The 19520-nt window shown below is 32.1% G+C and overlaps 1 protein-coding gene across 1 annotated transcript in view; it reads right to left on the bottom strand.

Moving 5' to 3' along the window:
* Nucleotides 1–1753: 1753 nt before the first annotated feature.
* The window catches only part of LOC136973581 (uncharacterized), a gene marked incomplete at its 3' end in the record, with an annotated part of 68435 nt that continues 50668 nt past the window's right edge, over nucleotides 1754–19520 (bottom strand). Inside the window, exons 8-9 of the mRNA XM_067268312.1 lie at nucleotides 8959–9023; nucleotides 1754–1853 (exon numbers count right to left, since the gene is read on the bottom strand). Of these exons, the coding sequence (XP_067124413.1) occupies nucleotides 1754–1853; nucleotides 8959–9023 (165 nt within the window). The remainder of the gene's footprint in view (nucleotides 1854–8958; nucleotides 9024–19520) is intronic.

Raw genomic sequence — 19520 nt, 5'->3', positions numbered from 1 at the left:
AATAGCTGAAAACATTAGTTCATTTCAATTAAAATTTGCTAAAAAAAGTGAGAAAGTGTTTTGTAATATTATCAGAAGAACTGTTATGACCAAAGTCTTAAGATTAACTGTCTCAGGTTGGAATCAGAATTTGGCACCAAGTTAAACGTTGATGCAACTGAGCTGGTCTCAAATTTCCCTTGGAAACAGATAAAGATCAATCAGAAGACAAGAATAGGAAACTAAGACCAATCAAGACTGATGATCAAGAGACTATAAAGATATAAACCCTACCAAATGCCGAAGATAGATATAAACTCCAACCAAATGCTGAATTCTATAGGGCTAGATATAGCTAAATACTAAATAACTTACGCAACCAATTTGGCACTAGAAGAAGGTGTTAGGTGCCATATCTTATTAAATTTAATAATTATAATTTTAATTAATTAATTAAATTAATTGTGCCAAATTGGTTGCATAATTTATTTAGTATTTAGCTATATCTGGCCTGATAGAATTCAGCATTTGATTGGAGTCTAGCTTTATAGTATATTGGATCTAGCAATGTTATTTATATAGATATAAACCCATGTCTCAATGTCGCAAGAGGAAAGACTTCCACCAAGATCTGTCCTGATAATTGAGTGGTCAACTTGGTCAACTCTCCTAGGAACAAATGACTACCCAGTGGACTATGATCCTACCATTTCCCTTTCAGCATCAACACATTGTTCAACCTGCTGGTCAATGAAACACCTAGGAAGACATCATCTTATCTAGAGCTTTTGTTGGAAAAAAAAAACGATTTGTATTAACTCAAGACAAGATCATGAAATTATTCTCTCCAATAAATGGGTTACTACTGAAATGGAGTCTTTTTTCAGCGTCCACTGCCAACCACATATGGCATCTCATCCCTATCATCATCCTGAGCTAGTATCACATATTGGCAATGTCACACTATATTTAGTCCATGAATCAAATGTATCCTTTGTTTTCCCCAATCTTTAACAAATTCCACAACATGAGTATATGATCTACTGAAGTATATCCTTTACAAAAATTGGCTTGCATTGAAATAGTTTCCACTTTTTCAGTCCAGAATAAATTGTTTTGAAAACATAAGATACATGATTTAGATCTAATGACATGCCAATACATGAAACACAGTTAATGATTTATAAGAGCCTAACTTAATATCAAGGAACAAGGTAAATATGTTAAAAACTGATAAACTTCAATAAGTAATCTTGAATAAATTAAATATTACATCAAAATTATTCTATTTAGATTTAGTTATCTTTTGACAAAGAATCAATACAAAAATCTTATCAGTAGTGTTGAATAGAGATATCCTTCAATAATTACTGAGGTTATATTATTTACATCTGATTTAAAAATTGAAATTTCGGCTATTTTTCAACTTTCCAGATAATTTCTTTGAAATATTGAAGACCAGAACAAAAATATTTTTAATGACAGTCAGTCATCTGCTAACTTCTAGCATTCTATGGGAATACTCTCTGGAATTACCATGCAGAATGAACTTAACAGAATTAGGTAAATTATTACTGTAGCTTTGCATTTTAGTTAGACTGTAAACTAGTTTTTACATCAGAGAAAATCCTTATGATTTCTTAACTATTTTCTATGCTACATAATTATTGATAACATCATTTTTATATTTTTTTAATTTTTTAAAATTTTCTATATTAAAATTCAATACCATTACTATTAATATTGATATGATTATATTATCTTAAAAACAAACACCTTTGTTTTTTTTTTATTAAAATAAAACTTAAACTTACAAACAAATCTCGTTCACGAACAATCTCCCACATCTTCTTCACTATATCTGATCGAGCCATCTATAAAAGCATAAAATTAGCTTGATTTCTAAAATTATGATACAATTTTAGAATCAAATTATCATAATCTTATAGAAATTTTCTAAAGTAAAATATTTTATGTAATTTCTCAAAAGTAAAACAATTGGAATTAATCAATTCTTATTGTTTTCTAAGTTTGATATCTCTGTTAATGATGTTGATAGAGTAGGTGAAAGCTCTTTTGACTAGGACTGTAGGCAGACATTTTAGTAGATAAAAGTCTCTAGATTCTGATGGAATAAACAGTGATTTGTACTCAGAGTTTTCTGTAAACCTTAAGTGAAGATCCTTATTGCTCCGTTGCGATCTTTACGATGAATCGTCTCGGGTTGGGTTTTGTGACTCGAGAATGTCCGTAAGATGGTTCGAGGAAAGCTACACCTCCACACTCAACAAGTAAATATATACAGTTTATTTACACAACAAATATTTACAAGATGCACAATGTTCGACACCAATACATACACTATGCTACAAAGGTGTGGTATCGCACGTCGGCTTGTCTATTGGGGACTGTTAAACTTCGGGGAACTCAAGTCGCTTTTCCGAAGATGGCTCAACCGCGTGGCCGTCCGTCTCTGCACTAACCTTTTTCCGGAGGACTTTCCAAGAGGAGAACGCTCTCTCTATACACCTCAAAGGCTTACCTAGTGTCAGAGACCACCATGTATCCGGTCTCTCGCCCTTTCTCCTCGTTTTTCCGCCACCCTTCCAATTTAAGGGATCCTGCTGCGACCACCTGCGACCAATCAGTTCCTTCTTTTTTTTGAGAGCTTCCAAAGACGTCCGCCCTATTTCCCGCTGACGTAGCTCACATTCGCGTCCGTCCCGTTTACATTTTTTTCTCCAGCCGGCCGACACGTAGCACACACATTGACTCCTAAACGAAACCGCTACTCCTTTGATCTTTTCGGCCGTTTATGGCCCCAAAGCCAGGTGGGTCCATTTATCTCTGTCGCGTGGCTTTTCGACTTAGCACGCTAAAAGCGACCTTTACACCTTAGTCAAAATGTGACCATCATTGTGTGTGGAAAGGTGTCCGAAAATGAACTTGGGTGCTTTGTTGATCAACACTGAGATGGAGGCATTAGGGGTTGTTAATGGCTTTTAAGAACTGAAGAACTGAAGTAAATTTGGTTTGTGTTAGCAGATTATGAAATCATTATTGACATAATGGGTGTAAAGAATGATTTAATCATTATAAGATGGGAGAATCTTTTTTCAATGCAACAAAGAACTAGTTCACAAAGGCTGCCATATATCAGAATGCCCATTAGGATACTTCTGCTTTGCAGGTTAGCTACCCCTTGAAATTGAAAGAACAAAAATTAACAATATCCGCTAGTTTCAAGATACTGTGATGATGATTGTGTGATTCAAAGATACATTTAAACAGAAAGTCCTAAAGTTTGCAAAAACAGGGTTCATTCTAGATTGAAGGATAGAGAGATTTGAAACCACACACAGTAAGGAATTCTTCATTGACCATGGTGTTGGCATTAATGATAAAATTGATGAAGTGATTGAGTATTCTCAATTTTTATTGAGGAAGAAGCATATTTGTCTACCACTGAACATAGTTGGCTGCCTGGCTTATGAATTTTGACAAATGTAAAGATCTGACCAACTGCTTCTAAGTCACCTCCCTTGGCAGACTCTCCATGTGTTGCATTGCCACAAATTAAATGAAATCAAACTGCCATTCTAATGCCTTATGCTGTTTTCCATCACATAGAATCTTGTGATATTGTGAATTCCTGGTATTTGTGTTGGAAATTTTTGATATATGGTTACATTAACTGTAACCATGTGTTCTATCTCTATTTTCATGTATTCCAAGTGCATGTTACCCTTTACTTTTCCTGCAAAAGTTTCAATGGATTCCTTGCTTTCAGGACTCCAGAGATCATTAGTAGTTGGTCAAGTTACTTTATGACCATCCTGTATACACACACACACACACACACACACACAAAAATATGATTAAAAATTACTGTGGTGCCTTACTGTAGAATGTTCAGTTAGTTGTATTTCAAACAATTAACTGAACATTCCAGAGTTTGAATGCTAAATTTAAGAGAAATTTGACTTGGAGTTCAAATGATGCTTCTACATTCAAACTCTGCATGCCAAGAAAAATGTGCTTGCTGCATAAACACAGTCTGTTGTACACCTAAGCCGATACTCACTTTTACTGTGAAAGCATCTTATGCATTATCTCATGTGGTCTCATGCTTTTTTTGCTTTATTTTTTTTATGTATTTGGTTATATATGTAACACCTACCTACTAATTATGGCATCCATGAAGAGTGTGAAGCAATGAAGTCTAAGAGAAATGTAGTATCAAAGATTGAAGTGAAAAACAACATATGTAGTGCTTTCATGCTTTGCAATATGTATCACATCTAGCAGCCATGTTTAAGATACTAAAGTTAACAGTATGCACCATTCTTACAAACAAGGAAGCAATAAAAGCAGCAAATATGGCTTTTATTGTTTTCTTGAAAACATTGACCTCCAGGAGGTCATATACACTACAGCAAATCTTTGTTAATTTAAACTTGGATAATTTGAAATCCCATTAGTTCTTTAACTGAACTTTTGTCCCAGCTGGGGATATAGAAATTTACATATTAAGAAATTCAGTTAGTTCAAAATAACTTATGGCTACTTTGAAATTTGAAGTGAAAAGTCTGCTTCAACTGTGATATGCATATGTTAACTCATTTGTTTAGATTGAAGTGCCTGCATACTATAAGAGAACAACAGATAAACAACAATCTAGTCAATATGGCTTTGCTTTTATAGTAACACATTTTTGGATGTCACCTTACATATGGACTACTATTTTTCTCCTATTCTCGTAAAATATGGCTGGTTTTTGGGATTGCAAGATTGGGCTACAAGTAGCAGATTGAGATATTTGTAGGACTCTAGGTTACTACATTTGGGCAAGTTACTACTTTTTGAGCCACTTTAAAAATAATTTGGACTACATTTCGAGGAATTCTGCTTTACTTTTTAATAAATTATAACAATTACACAGTATTTGGCATATTGTACAGAAATATATAAATCTCAGCTAATTTGAAACTCAATAATTCAAAGTTGCAATTATTTCATTTCTTGAATTTTGAACCAATGAGGATTTCCTGTATTAAGAATGGAAAAACTCATAATATGGGTAAATGAGAAGCATTTGGCTGATGATATCATCTCAGTGCAGGGTTATCCAACCTTTTTTTCCTAATGGGCCAAATTAGAAATTTATGTATATTCAGTGGGCCGCAAAGGTACTTTATATAAATATATGCTTTGTCGAACTCTGTCTCTATGTCTTGGTTAGATGCATATATACTATACAAGCAGACCTACAACATGGAAGGCTCACCACAGCCCTAAGTATATATGCATCTAAATATGCACTTTTAAAAACTTTGAATTGTAAATGTCAGATTTTAATAACATATATAATTACATAAAATATTGTATTATTGACAGTAAAAAAATATTCACACAAAATAAAAATAAATGCAACGCTATTTTTTGACATTGTTTATATTATAATATTGTTATTTATAATATTGTAATATCTGCTTTTATGGTACTAGTCTTAATCCTAAGAATGTTTGTTAAATGGGAATCACTCAACCTATTTCTTTCAGCAGTTTTCATGTTTTTCATGCACGAAAAGAATTGTTCACAACAGTATGTTATGCATATGGGGTAGGACAGTTTTCTAGCACCAATTACGTCATTACAACATCAAAGTGTATCCAGTGAAATGAGAATAATTTTTACGACATACTTTATAAAAATAAATGAAAATGTACCTAAAATATTTAGGGTGCAGCGGCTGCAGTGCGGCCTGGACATCCCTATCTTAGAGGATTATTTGTGAGAAATCCAAGCAAATTGCATAGTGACCTTAAAAACAGGACATCACCACTCTTCACTAAGGCACAGTAAATGCAATTTTCATTTTATTATACAGTATTTATGTATTTTAATGGTTTCATGTTTTAATTTATTATTTAGGGTATTTAACTATATTATTTTTACCTTAGATTATGTATAGTTGCTGTTTAAGTTCATCAAAATGGGTCTTGTTTAGGGTCTGGGAATGAATTAATTCATTTTCATTGTTTCTAATGCAGAAAATTGATTTGGACTTTGAACAATTCAGAGTTTAAATGACTTCCTGGGACAAATTAAATGTAAAGTATGAGGCACTACTGTATTTTATCATACATATAATTATATTTTTTACTTTTCTTTAGTGATTTCTTATTTCATTTTGTATGATTACTCTTGTATTTAATACTATAAATAAATATATATATATTATAATTAAGAAAAATGTGTATTTTTTAAATTAGTTTCATTGCTTTCAAGTGGGTGGTTTCTTTTTAAAGTTGGCACAAAGGCATCTCATGTGCAACTGATAGTCTAGCTCATTAGCAAGATAGAACATCAAAGTGGTTAAAAATTCTTTTTAAAATATGTAAAAAATTCTTTATGACTTAAAGCAGGCCTGGCCAACCCATGGCCTGTCACGTTAAATTGTGTGGCCTGCTAAGTGATATTATATATCTATTACAACTTTTGTTTCCTTGTTATGTGTATACCAAAACAATTAAATAAATGAAAATTTGCATGTGTCATTATAATGCACAAGTGCAAGTACAAACTCTTGGTATAACAATAAAATCTTATTCATTTTGTATTTGTTTTACTTTTTTAAAAGCATGTTTGCCTAAACTGTGGCCCACCATAATGTTACGCGTGATCAAAGTGGCCCGCAAAACAATTTGAGTTGGCCAGACCTAACTTAAAGTATGGCAAAGAAACTATGATGTTTAAGTAAAAGGAAAAGACTAGGGATTTGCAAATATAACTTGGTCAAAAATATTGATCAGGATTCTTAGTTGTTTACAAGAAGGCAAGGCATTACAACAAGTTGTATGATTAACATTGTAGAACCAACCAAAATATTGTTTGAATTTTTTTTGAGAAAGTGGACAATATTCTTGAAATGACAACTATAAATTTTAGAAAGGCTATATCAGCAAAAGAGGCTGGTAATTCCTAATTGTATTATTAAGTTGTCTTGTAATACAGGAACATAATATTTATACAGATGTTCTATTACACGTTTATTTAGTCATAATCTTTTTAACCTATACATATTTTTTTAAAATATTTAATAGACTATAAATACATTCTTATATAAACAGTAAAAAAAATCCAAAAATTTATAACAGTGCAAATTAATTCTTTTTTATTCTAATATAAATTTGAAAGCAAAATATTTTATCAGGCAATGATCCAGATGACAAATACAAGAGTAACTGATTTCAGCCCTTACAATAACAGGGAGTTTTGTTTGAATTGGAGACTTAAATGAAACTCAGTAAGCATGTAGCTCTAAACAAACAACTTCTGGTTCAAATAACAGGATCCACTTTCCAAGCATTTCCAAAAAATGGGCCTCTGAAAATTGACTGTTTAGGAAATAAGTCAGGAAATTTCCCTTCTCTTGTAATGTTAACCAAATGGATAAAATGCTAGACATTGGAACTATGCAATGTAGGTTCAAATCTTCTCAAGTTTAGTTTTTTTTTAATGTATAACAAAATTATTATTTTACCGTATCTTTAGCATTATTATTCCTCATGTTTAAAGCTTACAAAACAAGAAGCAAAAACTCATGACATCATTTCCTGTTTAGTGAAAAGAAAATCTCAGTAGATTTAACTTTTATGTTATTAAGTAAAATTTTTATTTCTTCATATTAATCTTCAGATATGATGGTAGTGCTATATTTGAAGTGTAACAAACAGAGCACATGAGAAAATTGTCCATAACATTAACAATTTAAAAAAAAAAAAAAAATGCTGCAACTATGCTACCCTATTTTCATATCAGACTCATCTTTTTTGTCCAGCCACAGCAATGTCTGAAAAACTTATTTGCTTGTGTTGACATATTATGTAACCACAAGCAAAAATATCTGAAAACAAATACAAAGAAATAAAAGTTTTATTTAACATAAGAGTTAAATCTATAGAGACTTCATTTTTGCTAAACAGAAAATGACATCACATTTTTAATCTCTTGTTTTATAAGTTTTAAACATGCGGAATAATAATACTAATGGTATGGTAAAATAACATAATTTTGTTATACATAAAAAAAAAAAAAAAATAAACAAAAATCGGAAAGGTTGGAACTTATATCATGTAGTTCTTGTGTCTAGTGTCTTATCCACTCAGCTATTGAAATTACAAGGAGAAAGGGAATTTCCAAAGACTTATAAGTTAAACACTCAATTTTCAGAAACCTGTTTTTGAGAAACAGTTGAGAAGTGGGTCCTATTATTTGGACAAGGAGCTGTTTGTGTTTAGTGCTACATGTTCACCAAGTTTCATTCAAACCAAGAACCATCTGGCTTTTTCCTTATAAAATTTCCTCCATAATTGGTAGATGAATTAAACAGGACTGTTTGGATAGATGCCTGTCAGCCTAATCAATATGATGATTTAACTGGAGTGGCTAGATAGAGGAGCCAAACATACATAGCTCCATTTCAAAACATATGCAAAGTGTGTCGCCAGGTTTCTAGACACCCACTATCCACCAAGCAAACCACTGGCTGTGTGGCTGTACTCTTATGTACAGACTCGTGTCTTAATATTTGGGAAAAATGAAAATATCCCAAATACATCTGACTGAATACTTCCAAGAATATTCTTTATATTTTTAGATAATGGCTTGTGCTGGAGTGTGCCAGTGTTGATATGGCACCATGCCTAAACTTCCTTCAGATTTTACATATTCTTTTATTGTTTTCTTTTTCCTCCATTTGATGTGCAAAATATGAATTAATTACAATATTTATAATAAATAAAGATTTTTCTTTCAAAACTGTTAAAAATAGAATTTAGTTTACAGCATAATTTCTGAGTTTGCTTCATTATAATTTCTTTCAAAGCTAAATTTTATTTAAGAAATATTAAATTTTCTTTAAACATAAAGTAAAGATAAAATAATTACATAAGTTTTTAATTAAAATATACATACCTCTTTAGCACCTACAAGTTCTGCTAATTCTGGAGATAGCAATAGCTTTTTAGTATATGAATTTTCTAAAAGAAAAATTTCAAAAATTATATTCAACAACAGATGAAGAATATTGCTTATAATAAGATTATAAATTAAAATTCACTAAATTACACTATCTGAATGCCAAAATATATTAAAATGGCAATGACTCAATATAATTTAAACTGCAATCTGATTCAATTCAACTTAGATAGCAACTCAACCAATCAGATAGATTATACTAACAATTCCATAATAATTATATGATAATGATATTGAAAAAATCCTATTATCTTGAAAACACACAATGATGATATAATAAATTAATAATTTTACTCTATTTTTAATTTGGAAACAGGTACCAAATTTAAAAACCTTCAAAATTCACAATTTGCATCTGGATGACAACTGTTTAACCTGTTCCTACTTTTTTTTTGTCTCAACTTCAATCTCTCTCTATCTCATTAATAAACACAATTTAAATTGTGAATAACATATATCATAACTCTTTTCTCACTACAAACTACAATAATTTACCTAATATTAATAAATAGAAAAAAGATATGGGCTTAATGTTGATAAACTCCAAAGCCATCCTAAATCTCTTGTTATGTAACACTTTAAATCTATAATATCTTAACATATGATTTAATGCTTCTATACACTTCTATAATTAGATTATATAATTCTCATCATCCCCTTTTCTTCCTGATTCAGAGAGTTCTCAGGAATCCTGAAGACATCCCATATTACTAACGTATATACAGGCTTAACTATAAAATTCTTTTGACTACGTTTTCTTGCCCTTAATGAAAATCCCCAAAAATATTTAAAAATGAACACAAATTCTAAGCAAAAAACAAACAGTCTAATCAATTTAAAGTCTAAAATCGTGAAAGTGACAGTTAATAGAAATATAATTATTAACGACATTTATGAATAAATAATGTTCAAAACCAGATTAAAATAGTATTTATAAGCAGTCCTTTATTAAAAGAATTTCAAATGTTTACAGCTCCCTATGTTCAAGCTAAACTTACGCTGTGAAGCAACTGAAGTGCTCGAAGTGGCAGAAATATTTATTATGCCAGTATCATAGCATTAGAGCTATTGGCAATGCAAAGACCAATACATCTAGTGACTATCAATATATACAGTAACTTGCACTAATAGAGAGTGAAGGTTACTCATGTTTACAAAAGTCTGAGTTAGTGGGGTGTTTTCTCTGATAACATGAAAAACAAGAAAGAAGATATACAATACAGTACAATGACATTCCATTAACCCAGCATTGCTGGGACTGACGTGATACCAGATTATTAAATATGCTGCCTTAAAACAAACAACTTACTGAAATATAAATACTTAAAATAACCAACACCTTAAAATTTCCAGCAACGATGTAGTTAATAAAATAACAACATTTTCGACTATTTTTAATAGTCTTCTTCAGTTAAACAACTTTAAAACAAAAAGAATGTAAAAATAGAACGCAAGCCATACAACAATTTAAAATATTCGAAAATAATTCCAACGTATAGTGCATGTGGTTTACATAGGAAAAATAAAGAATAAATAAAATGAAAGTAAAAAACAAAAAAATATATTTGCTGGAAATTTTAAGGTGTTGGTTATTTTAAGTATGCTGCCTTATCAGATGATGGGAGTTTTTCCAGTCCTCAACACAATTTTGCATATCTTTGCATGTTAAACTGTATAAATCTATCTTTTATGATTATCAGGGGGCGCTTCTAGCCATCATCAGTGTTGGCGACTTTTTCAGTGACCTGCTTCAGAAAACGTATTTTTGTGAAACGTTCATTATACAATAATTTTAAAGGTTTTTTTAAGTTATAATATTAACTATGTTATCATTAAAACTAATATTATTGCTCTTAATAATGGCTGGAGTCGAAACTAATCCTGGCCCGATTCAGCACTCGCCAGTTCACACAAGTCAAACTGATATGCAAAAAAGGGGGCGTGGAAGACCGAGGAAGGAACACGCACAGAGTTCTGAAGAAACAAGCCAGCTAGTGGATCTTATTAGCGAAGAATATACTCCAGAGGAAGAAATTGGAAATAACAAAAACATTACGGGTAAATCTAGAATTGAGGATTATTTTACATCGGAGCACCTTGACCAGATAAGTGACAGTGATTCGAGATACTCGTTAAAATCCATCTATAATCTAATTCAGGAGAAGTTTGAATTGTTGAATCAAGAAATTCATTCAATTAGGCATGATATTAGCTGTATACAAAGAGATAATATGAAAATTAAAGAAGAAATGGATACGATTGTACAAAAAATTCAGCAATGTGAAGATAAAACAAAGTTTTGCGCAAACCTAAAAGGTATGTTTGAGTTTGAGTTGGATAAACTTAGCAATGCAAATACTAATAGAAATCTGGTTATTACTAATTTCCCATTTAATACTGATGATAAGCTGCGAGAAATTAAAAAATTTATTAAGGTAGAACTTGACCTAAAGGACATAGAAATAGAAGGCTTAATTCAATTAGGAAAGAGTGGTTCAGATTATCAAATGATAAAATTAATAACAGAATCGGTTAAAGATAGAAACTCAATACTTAAAAAGTTCTGGACTATGAGACCAAATATAAGACAAGAGATAAGAAAAACTATCTTTAGAACAGATCTATGTTATAGATCAAGAGCTAGGAAAAAACTATTACTTAATAAAATTAAATTAGAATTCTCAACTAATACCAAAGTGAGAATCAGGGATGACTATTTTATTAAAGATGATCTTGTATACACGTTGGATATGAACACGAATGAATTTATAGTTATTAATTCTTTTTTAGGTCAAGATACCAAAGATTCACAAAGAAAGTAGTAACAACAACAACAACTATGCAGCCTGATATTCAGGAAAACAATTTAATTAAGAATAAAAACTGTAAAAAAATCGAGAATGAACGATCCTCGGATAAATATAATTATATTCAAAATAATAATGTTGGGATTGATATGGTGACAAACTATCTTCAGATTAGGTTTTGGAACTGTCAGGGCCTTAAAGAAAAAATTCATAAGCTATCAACAAAAAAACTAATAAATTCTAATACAATTATTGGTTTGATGGAAACGTGGATAGAAAATTTAAATTTAATTGATAAAAACCATGTAGAACAAGAGAATATCTTGATTTCCGGTGACGCTCATCGATTAAGTAAATTTGGTCGACCTTCGGGAGGCATACTTCTCATTATGAAGAGAAACGTTGGTGAAATCATATATCAAAATATAACAATGTACTATATAATAGCTATAATTAGATTAAATAATCAACTCAAATCCGTGTGGAACGAATCTTACTTAGGAGTTATTGTGATATATCTCCCTCCATCGGTTAATAAGAAATCGATATTCATGAAAATACAACACTGTATTGATAGATGGGCCTTTTTGATACAAGTCTGGTTGCTCGGAGGAGACTTCAATTCTCGAATTGGAGAGATGATGGATACAAAACTATATATAAGTTATGAAAATATATACAACAGCAGACAGTCTAAAGATAAAATCTTAAATAGTGAAGGTAAAGCTCTAGTAGAATTTGTTTACGAAAACCAGCTTATTATACTTAATGGCAGAATGAGAGGTGATGTTCCAGCAGAATACACATACATATCACAAAATAGGAAGTCAATCGTAGATTTCATGATATGTTCCGAGAAGTTAATCGAACATTGTCAGACCTTAACAGTTCTTGATGAAGACACATCGGATCATTTTCCAGTAAAACTCACATTATTAACTAAAAAGGATATAAGAAGCAACATTATTAAAAAAGGTTATATATCAGAATTCAGCAAAAAATGTGAATCCAGAATTGATAAGCAAAAATGATTAAAAAGAGCTGATTTTATAACAGCTGAAATACTTAGGCTGGAGGAAAAAAATAAACCGATTGTCAATTACCAAAGACTAGTTTCTAAAATGGTAGAATGTTGTGTCATGAGACGTAATCACGCGTTCAAATTGAAAACTAAAAATCAATGGTTTGACAACTCTTGTTATCACCACAAACTTAAAAAGCAAAAAGATCTTAAAATTTTTAGGAAATATAATACTCCTGAAGCATTATCAAACTATGTGAAAAGCAAAAAAATATACACAAACTTAATTAAGGCAAAAAAGAAACTTTACTTGATCAATATTAACAAAAAATTAATAGAATCAAGAGAGACGAGAACTTTTTGGAAACAATAGTAACGACATTTATGGGCTATACAATATTGTCAATAGGTTATTGAGACAATATATTGATTATTAATTAAGCATTAAGGCTAACTAATAAATTGAAAAAGGCATATAATGTTAAAGAAGAACTATAATTGTAGATTATAATATCCTAAAAAATGTATAATTAACCCCCTTGTAACAGGCTAATGCCTACTACGTTAATAAACTTAATTCAAATTCAAAATTCAATTCATATCTTTTATGATTATTTAGCACACCATTTCAAGAAAGACAATCTTCACCCGTGATTACCGGTACAAATAAATTTCAATACAGCCTCTTCAACCTTAAAATTCCCGGTACATAAGACGACAGTTAACACATAAACTAACGTTTTCGATCCTCCACCGAGGTCTTCGTCAGGTTCGTTGATCATGGAATGCGAAAAGAATCGAACGCTTTCGAAATTCAAAAAGATCGAATATCCCCGCGTGCAGTAATGACGAATGATACAACGTAAATTTAATAGACAGGAGTAAAACATGAATTACCACTGCGGATGCATCTCAGAGGCATATCGCCACGCGCACGATAATACGTTACTTTCCTTGAAATTAATACACTTCCCCGATTTGGTAGCCTTGTAAATCTCAAGAGTCTCCAAAGCCCTGATGTGGTCCGTCTTAAACGACTTCTTAATGAGTCTGGTGTTATCGAAGTCTGCTCTTATATCGGGGTCCGTGGCGTACGTCGACAGGGCGGTGGTGTGTTTTTTTTTTGGCCACATCATATCTATGCTCAGAAACCCTTTTTTGAACAGATCTCTTGGTAGACCCAATGTATACCAGGTCCCTTTGGAACCTGTGATCTCTTATCGGGATACTATACACCCCTGGTGCCCTTAACATATCTGATTTGTCTTTAGCGTTTCTGAGAAGCGAGTAGATAGATCGCGTCCTCGAGTATGCCAACTCGGTGCCCTTCCTTAGCGCTATTTCCTTGTACAAGGAATGCAGACGTTTGTTGTATTGTACAACAGTGCGTTGGTGTTGGTCGGGATTCAAATTAGACTCACTCCGCACCGCGGAGGCGTGTCGCGCTGTACTTGTATCAAGGAAATTACGGGCTAAACTACGGATAAGGTTACCTCTGTACCCATGACTAGCGGCAATGTCTTCAATGTGTTTAAGCTCCGAAAAAAAAAACACACCACCGCCCTGTCGACGTACGCCACGGACCCCGATATAAGAGCAGACTTCGATAACACCAGACTCATTAAGAAGTCGTTTAAGACGGACCACATCAGGGCTTTGGAGACTCTTGAGATTTACAAGGCTACCAAATCGGGGAAGTGTATTAATTTCAAGGAAAGTAACGTATTATCGTGCGCGTGGCGATATGCCTCTGAGATGCATCCGCAGTGGTAATTCATGTTTTACTCCTGTCTATTAAATTTACGTTGTATCATTCGTCATTACTGCACGCGGGGATATTCGATCTTTTTGAATTTCGAAAGCGTTCGATTCTTTTCGCATTCCATGATCAACGAACCTGACGAAGACCTCGGTGGAGGATCGAAAACGTTAGTTTATGTGTTAACTGTCGTCTTATGTACCGGGAATTTTAAGGTTGAAGAGGCTGTATTGAAACACCATTTCAATTTCTCAAGGTTATTCATACTCTTGGTTTGGCTTGAAACAGGAACACTATTCTTACTTTATGCTCTATGCAAGTGTAAGTGATTCACACACCTTATGTAGGTGTGTGAATCACTTACAGATATAATCTTCATACCTTTAAATTTCTTTGTAATGAGAAGAACCCAGTCAACTATGACAAAGTTCCTGAGTTTACAAGATAACTCTGAAGAACAACAAGTTCCACTATCAGTGGAACTTGTCGTTCTTCAGGACAGATCCTATATAGACCGAGTCTATATAGGATCTCTCGAGATTCACAGATTATACATAAAGCTGGAATTACTATGATTTGGGAAATTTATAAAAGATCTTGGTATGAAAGATGTATAAATGGCAAAGATGCTAAATTTATTTCTACAACCTGGACAATGCACAGTAATAAGGAAGCCATTTAGCCGGATGCTCCTGTAGAAGAATTTTGTCACCATTAATTTTATTACTTCATTTTACAATTTTGTTTACATGATTAAATAGTGTGGGCATTAGAAAACACTTGGAAAAAACTGAAAACAAATATACCAATCATACTAACCTTACACACTTTTCCAGCAATAGTTTAATCAAAACAGACATTTTTGACTCCATTCAAAGGTTTGCCTCAGGTTAAAAACATATTAAAATACAAATAATATGCTCAAATAATATTCTTTGTTGGTAATTTGGCCAGTTGAAAGGAATTCATGACACACAACATGACAATAATTGAAGAAAACAGTCAACATGACCTTCATTTTTGACTCACTTTGACATGATCTTTTTGATCTTGCTTCACCTTTCAAGCACTATTTGCTTCATTACTGAGCTGTTTTAGTGTCAAAATGTAGATCCATGTTCCACCATCCATAATGATGCATTTTAAGAATGAGTTGCCTTGAGAAAGCATTTCCTTGCCATTTGAACATGTTGTTTTTGGAAAAAATTCAACATTTTTGAGACAACTTGAGAAGCAACACACTTCAAACCCAAATAATCTTAAAATTGCTCAACAAGATCCTAAAGATACTGGAACATGTTCAGTAATGTCCGTAATTGCTAAACGATCATTGAGCATTAAATCTCTGACTTGAGTGATGTTCTGTTCATCAGTTAAAGTGAATGGTCTACCAGAGCATGTTTCATCTTCAGTGCATTCTCTGCCTTCCTTGAACATCTTGTACCACTTGAAAACTTGTTTTTAATAGACTTTCACCACCAAAAGTTCTGCAACATTTCCAACATTTTTGTAACAATAATTCTGTTGCAAAAACAAAATTTAATGTTCTTTTGCTCAATTACAATAGATGTTTTGAAAAATTGCTGGTGAAAAAATTCTTTACACATAAAACAAGCATTTATTTACTTGATGTAGTAGTTTTATAAAATATATCAACTATGTGCAGATGATTCCAATTGTTGTTTAGCTACAGTTCTACTTATTACTCCTATAGAAACTGCACTTATACAAATACTAACTGTAATGTACAACTGTCTAAAGCAGTAAAAATTTCTTTATTCAAACATTTTCAATCATCTTCAGAAAAATTACATTCTAAAAAAATGAACACAACAGTTTTTCTAGAATATATTTGATTTATGGAATGCATTTGATCGACTGTAAAAACTGTTATGCCTTTGCTCTTTTAGAATGTAATTTTCCTGAAGATCATTTAAGACGATTGAAAATGGTTTTTATTCAAACTTTATTGCTTTACATCAGGCATGTCAAACTCATATGATATTACGGGCCATGTGATCTATTTTGTATTAAGTTGGGCTGCATATTTTCAATGTTCAAAAAATTATTAAAATACGATTTTTAGAATAATAAATAGATAATACATAATATAATCAGACTCAATGTATTGTATATTATACACACAGACATTTTATATTTCATGTTATTTTTTAAAAACTTAAACTATAAATATTTTATATTTTTTTATAAAAAACAAAAATTAAAGTTATAATAAGAAATAAACAAAATCACAGTTTAGTATCACTTTTTAGAAGATATTTGACAATGTTTTTCACAAAGCAAGTCATCAAAATTTGGTTGAATATATTCAGCTGATGAAATGTTTAAAATTGATGATAAATGCTGATTGGTTAATCTTGACCTTTATGAATTTTCATTATTTTTCATAAAGAAATTGCTTGTATAAATAAGTGCTTCTGAACATAGCTAGTATACGCGTAACAAACGATAACATTTTAGGAATCCGATCTACAGATAAATATGTAGGCCTATTAAAATCTGGAATTCCAACTGCCATACAGTTTTGCTTCAGCAAATTATCGCATTGGATTTCAATTAATTCCATTTGTAAGTTTTCATCAACAATTTCTAGAACAGTTAGGCTTAGGAATCTTTCCTTGTTCTAACATAATATAATAAAATATGTACATACAAATATACAAATATCAGTATGGCTGACGGCCACACAAACATGTGTTGTGTGTCGGAGTAGATCGCTCTGCATTCTATCGTGTTTCTAATAGTCTTGTGCTTTTATCTCCATTCGGCTTCGGCCACCACTTTTCACTTTTCATCGCGCAGCGTCCCGAGCGATCACGCGACGACAGCGTCAACCAAAAACTTTCCAACGTCAAGCGTCAAAGCTCAATATTTAAAAAATTTTTTAAAAGTCTCGGCGGACCGCAACCTATGTATTGGAGAGCCGCATGCGGCCCACGTGTTTGACATGCCAGCTTTACATGGTTATAGTTCATAAAGCTACAACAACTGGTGTATGACATCGGGCTAAATAATGGCTATTATAATTATAAATTACTGATAAATTTGACCCTAGAAGGATGCAATAATTATAATTTAATTAAATAATTTTAGATTAAATTATTAAATTTAATGTGAGATGGTGTCTAATGCCTCCTTCTAGGGTCAAATTTATCAGTAATTTATAATTATAATTATAATATATATAATTTATAATTATAATAGCCATTATTTAGCCCAATGTCATATGCCAGTTGTTGTAGCTTTATTATAATGTATTTGGTTTTCATAATGATATTTATATTAACACTGTATCTGGAAGAACTTGTTACTGATGTGTTGTGAAAAAAGCAGTCTATCACAAACATTTTTGAACTTTTGAATAGTTCTTCCTCAGGTAAAATCCGATGAAATGCTACAAAATGGAATGTAATTATTCAAAAAATGAATCAAATGCCTGTTTGATGAAATTCGTTGCTGTGGTCATGCAGGTTCGTGTGTGGATGGTGGTAATTAAAGCTCGATGTTTATAAGGGCCTACCAAGCTACTGATAATCTATCAGTAGCTTGGTAGGCCCTTATAAACATCGAGCTTTAATTACCACCATCCACACACGAACCTGCATGACCACAGCAACGAATTTCATCAAACAGGCATTTGATTCATTTTTTGAATAATTACATTCCATTTTGTAGCATTTCATCGGATTTTACCTGAGGAAGAACTATTCAAAAGTTCAAAAATGTTTGTGATAGACTGCTTTGAAAAAAGCACAGTAGCATCATCAGTAACAGGTTCCAGATATAGTGTTGATTTCAATGATTTCACCCCGGTGTTAAAGGTGATATTGAACTTCTTATTTGATATTTATATTTGTTAGTACAGTTCTACACATTCCATTTTTGAAGGTTGCCTAAAGCATTCCATTTCCAAATGTTTAACTTGAAGCAGGTCTTAAAAGTAGACTGAAAGCATCTGTTAATGCTTTGTTTGAATGTTATTATTTTTACAGTATAGTTTATTTCATCAGTTTGATGGCTTCTATCAGCCATTTCTGTATTGTCTACAATAAACAAAAACTAACACCTTATCTTCGCTGAGAAAGTTTAATTTTAAACAAACGTTTTCAGCCTATTCTATAGGCCATCATCAGGCTAAAAAATCGAATAGTATTGTTCCATAAGAACGAATACAAATATTTAAACTTTAAATTAACAACGGATTAATACAAATATTTAAATTTAAAAATCAACAACGGATTAAAAGATGATACATAATAAACTAATAACGTATAGAATTAAAAACAAAATAAAAAACTAAATAAAAAACAAAATAAAAATCAAAAATAAACTCAGAAAAACTTCTAAACACAAGCATAGAACCATAAAATAAACATGTAAATTAAGAGTTCCTTGCAGAGTTCTTAACCATATACTTCCAGGCCGATGGAAGGCCCTCAGCGTCCCTCGCATTTATACACGCCCCTTCCAGCTTGCTCTTGTAAATCTCTATTTTCTCAGCGGTCCTCGCCAACGTTGGGGAGCTTACGGGTTTTATAATGTCCGCTTCATCCCATTTAACTATCGAGCTTTCGGTCTGAGCCATTTGGGATAGTACCGTGGCGTTGGAGCTTTTTCTGATGTTATACTTGTGCTCCTTGAGTCTTACACTCAAACTCCTTGTCGTAACGCCGATATAATCTTTCTTAATTCCTAGCTGTGCGTTCTCGTATGGTATCCTATACACACCCGCTTTTTCTTCCTTCCTAATGCTATCCTTGTCATTCCTTAAAATCTTATAAAGGTTCGGGGCTCTTTTCAGAATTATTGATGTCTCATTGCGGTTCGCAATTTCTTTCATAATGCTTTTGGCATATCTGTTATAAGTGAATTTAGTGATCTTAGTGGGACG

The sequence above is a fragment of the Centruroides vittatus genome, unplaced genomic scaffold (assembly GCF_030686945.1).
Source record: "Centruroides vittatus isolate TY-2023 unplaced genomic scaffold, ASM3068694v2 contig_3221, whole genome shotgun sequence".
Classification (NCBI taxonomy): domain Eukaryota; kingdom Metazoa; phylum Arthropoda; class Arachnida; order Scorpiones; family Buthidae; genus Centruroides; species Centruroides vittatus.
The sequence above is the reverse complement of the archived record's forward strand: the minus strand, read 5'-3'. Positions and strand labels throughout refer to the sequence as shown.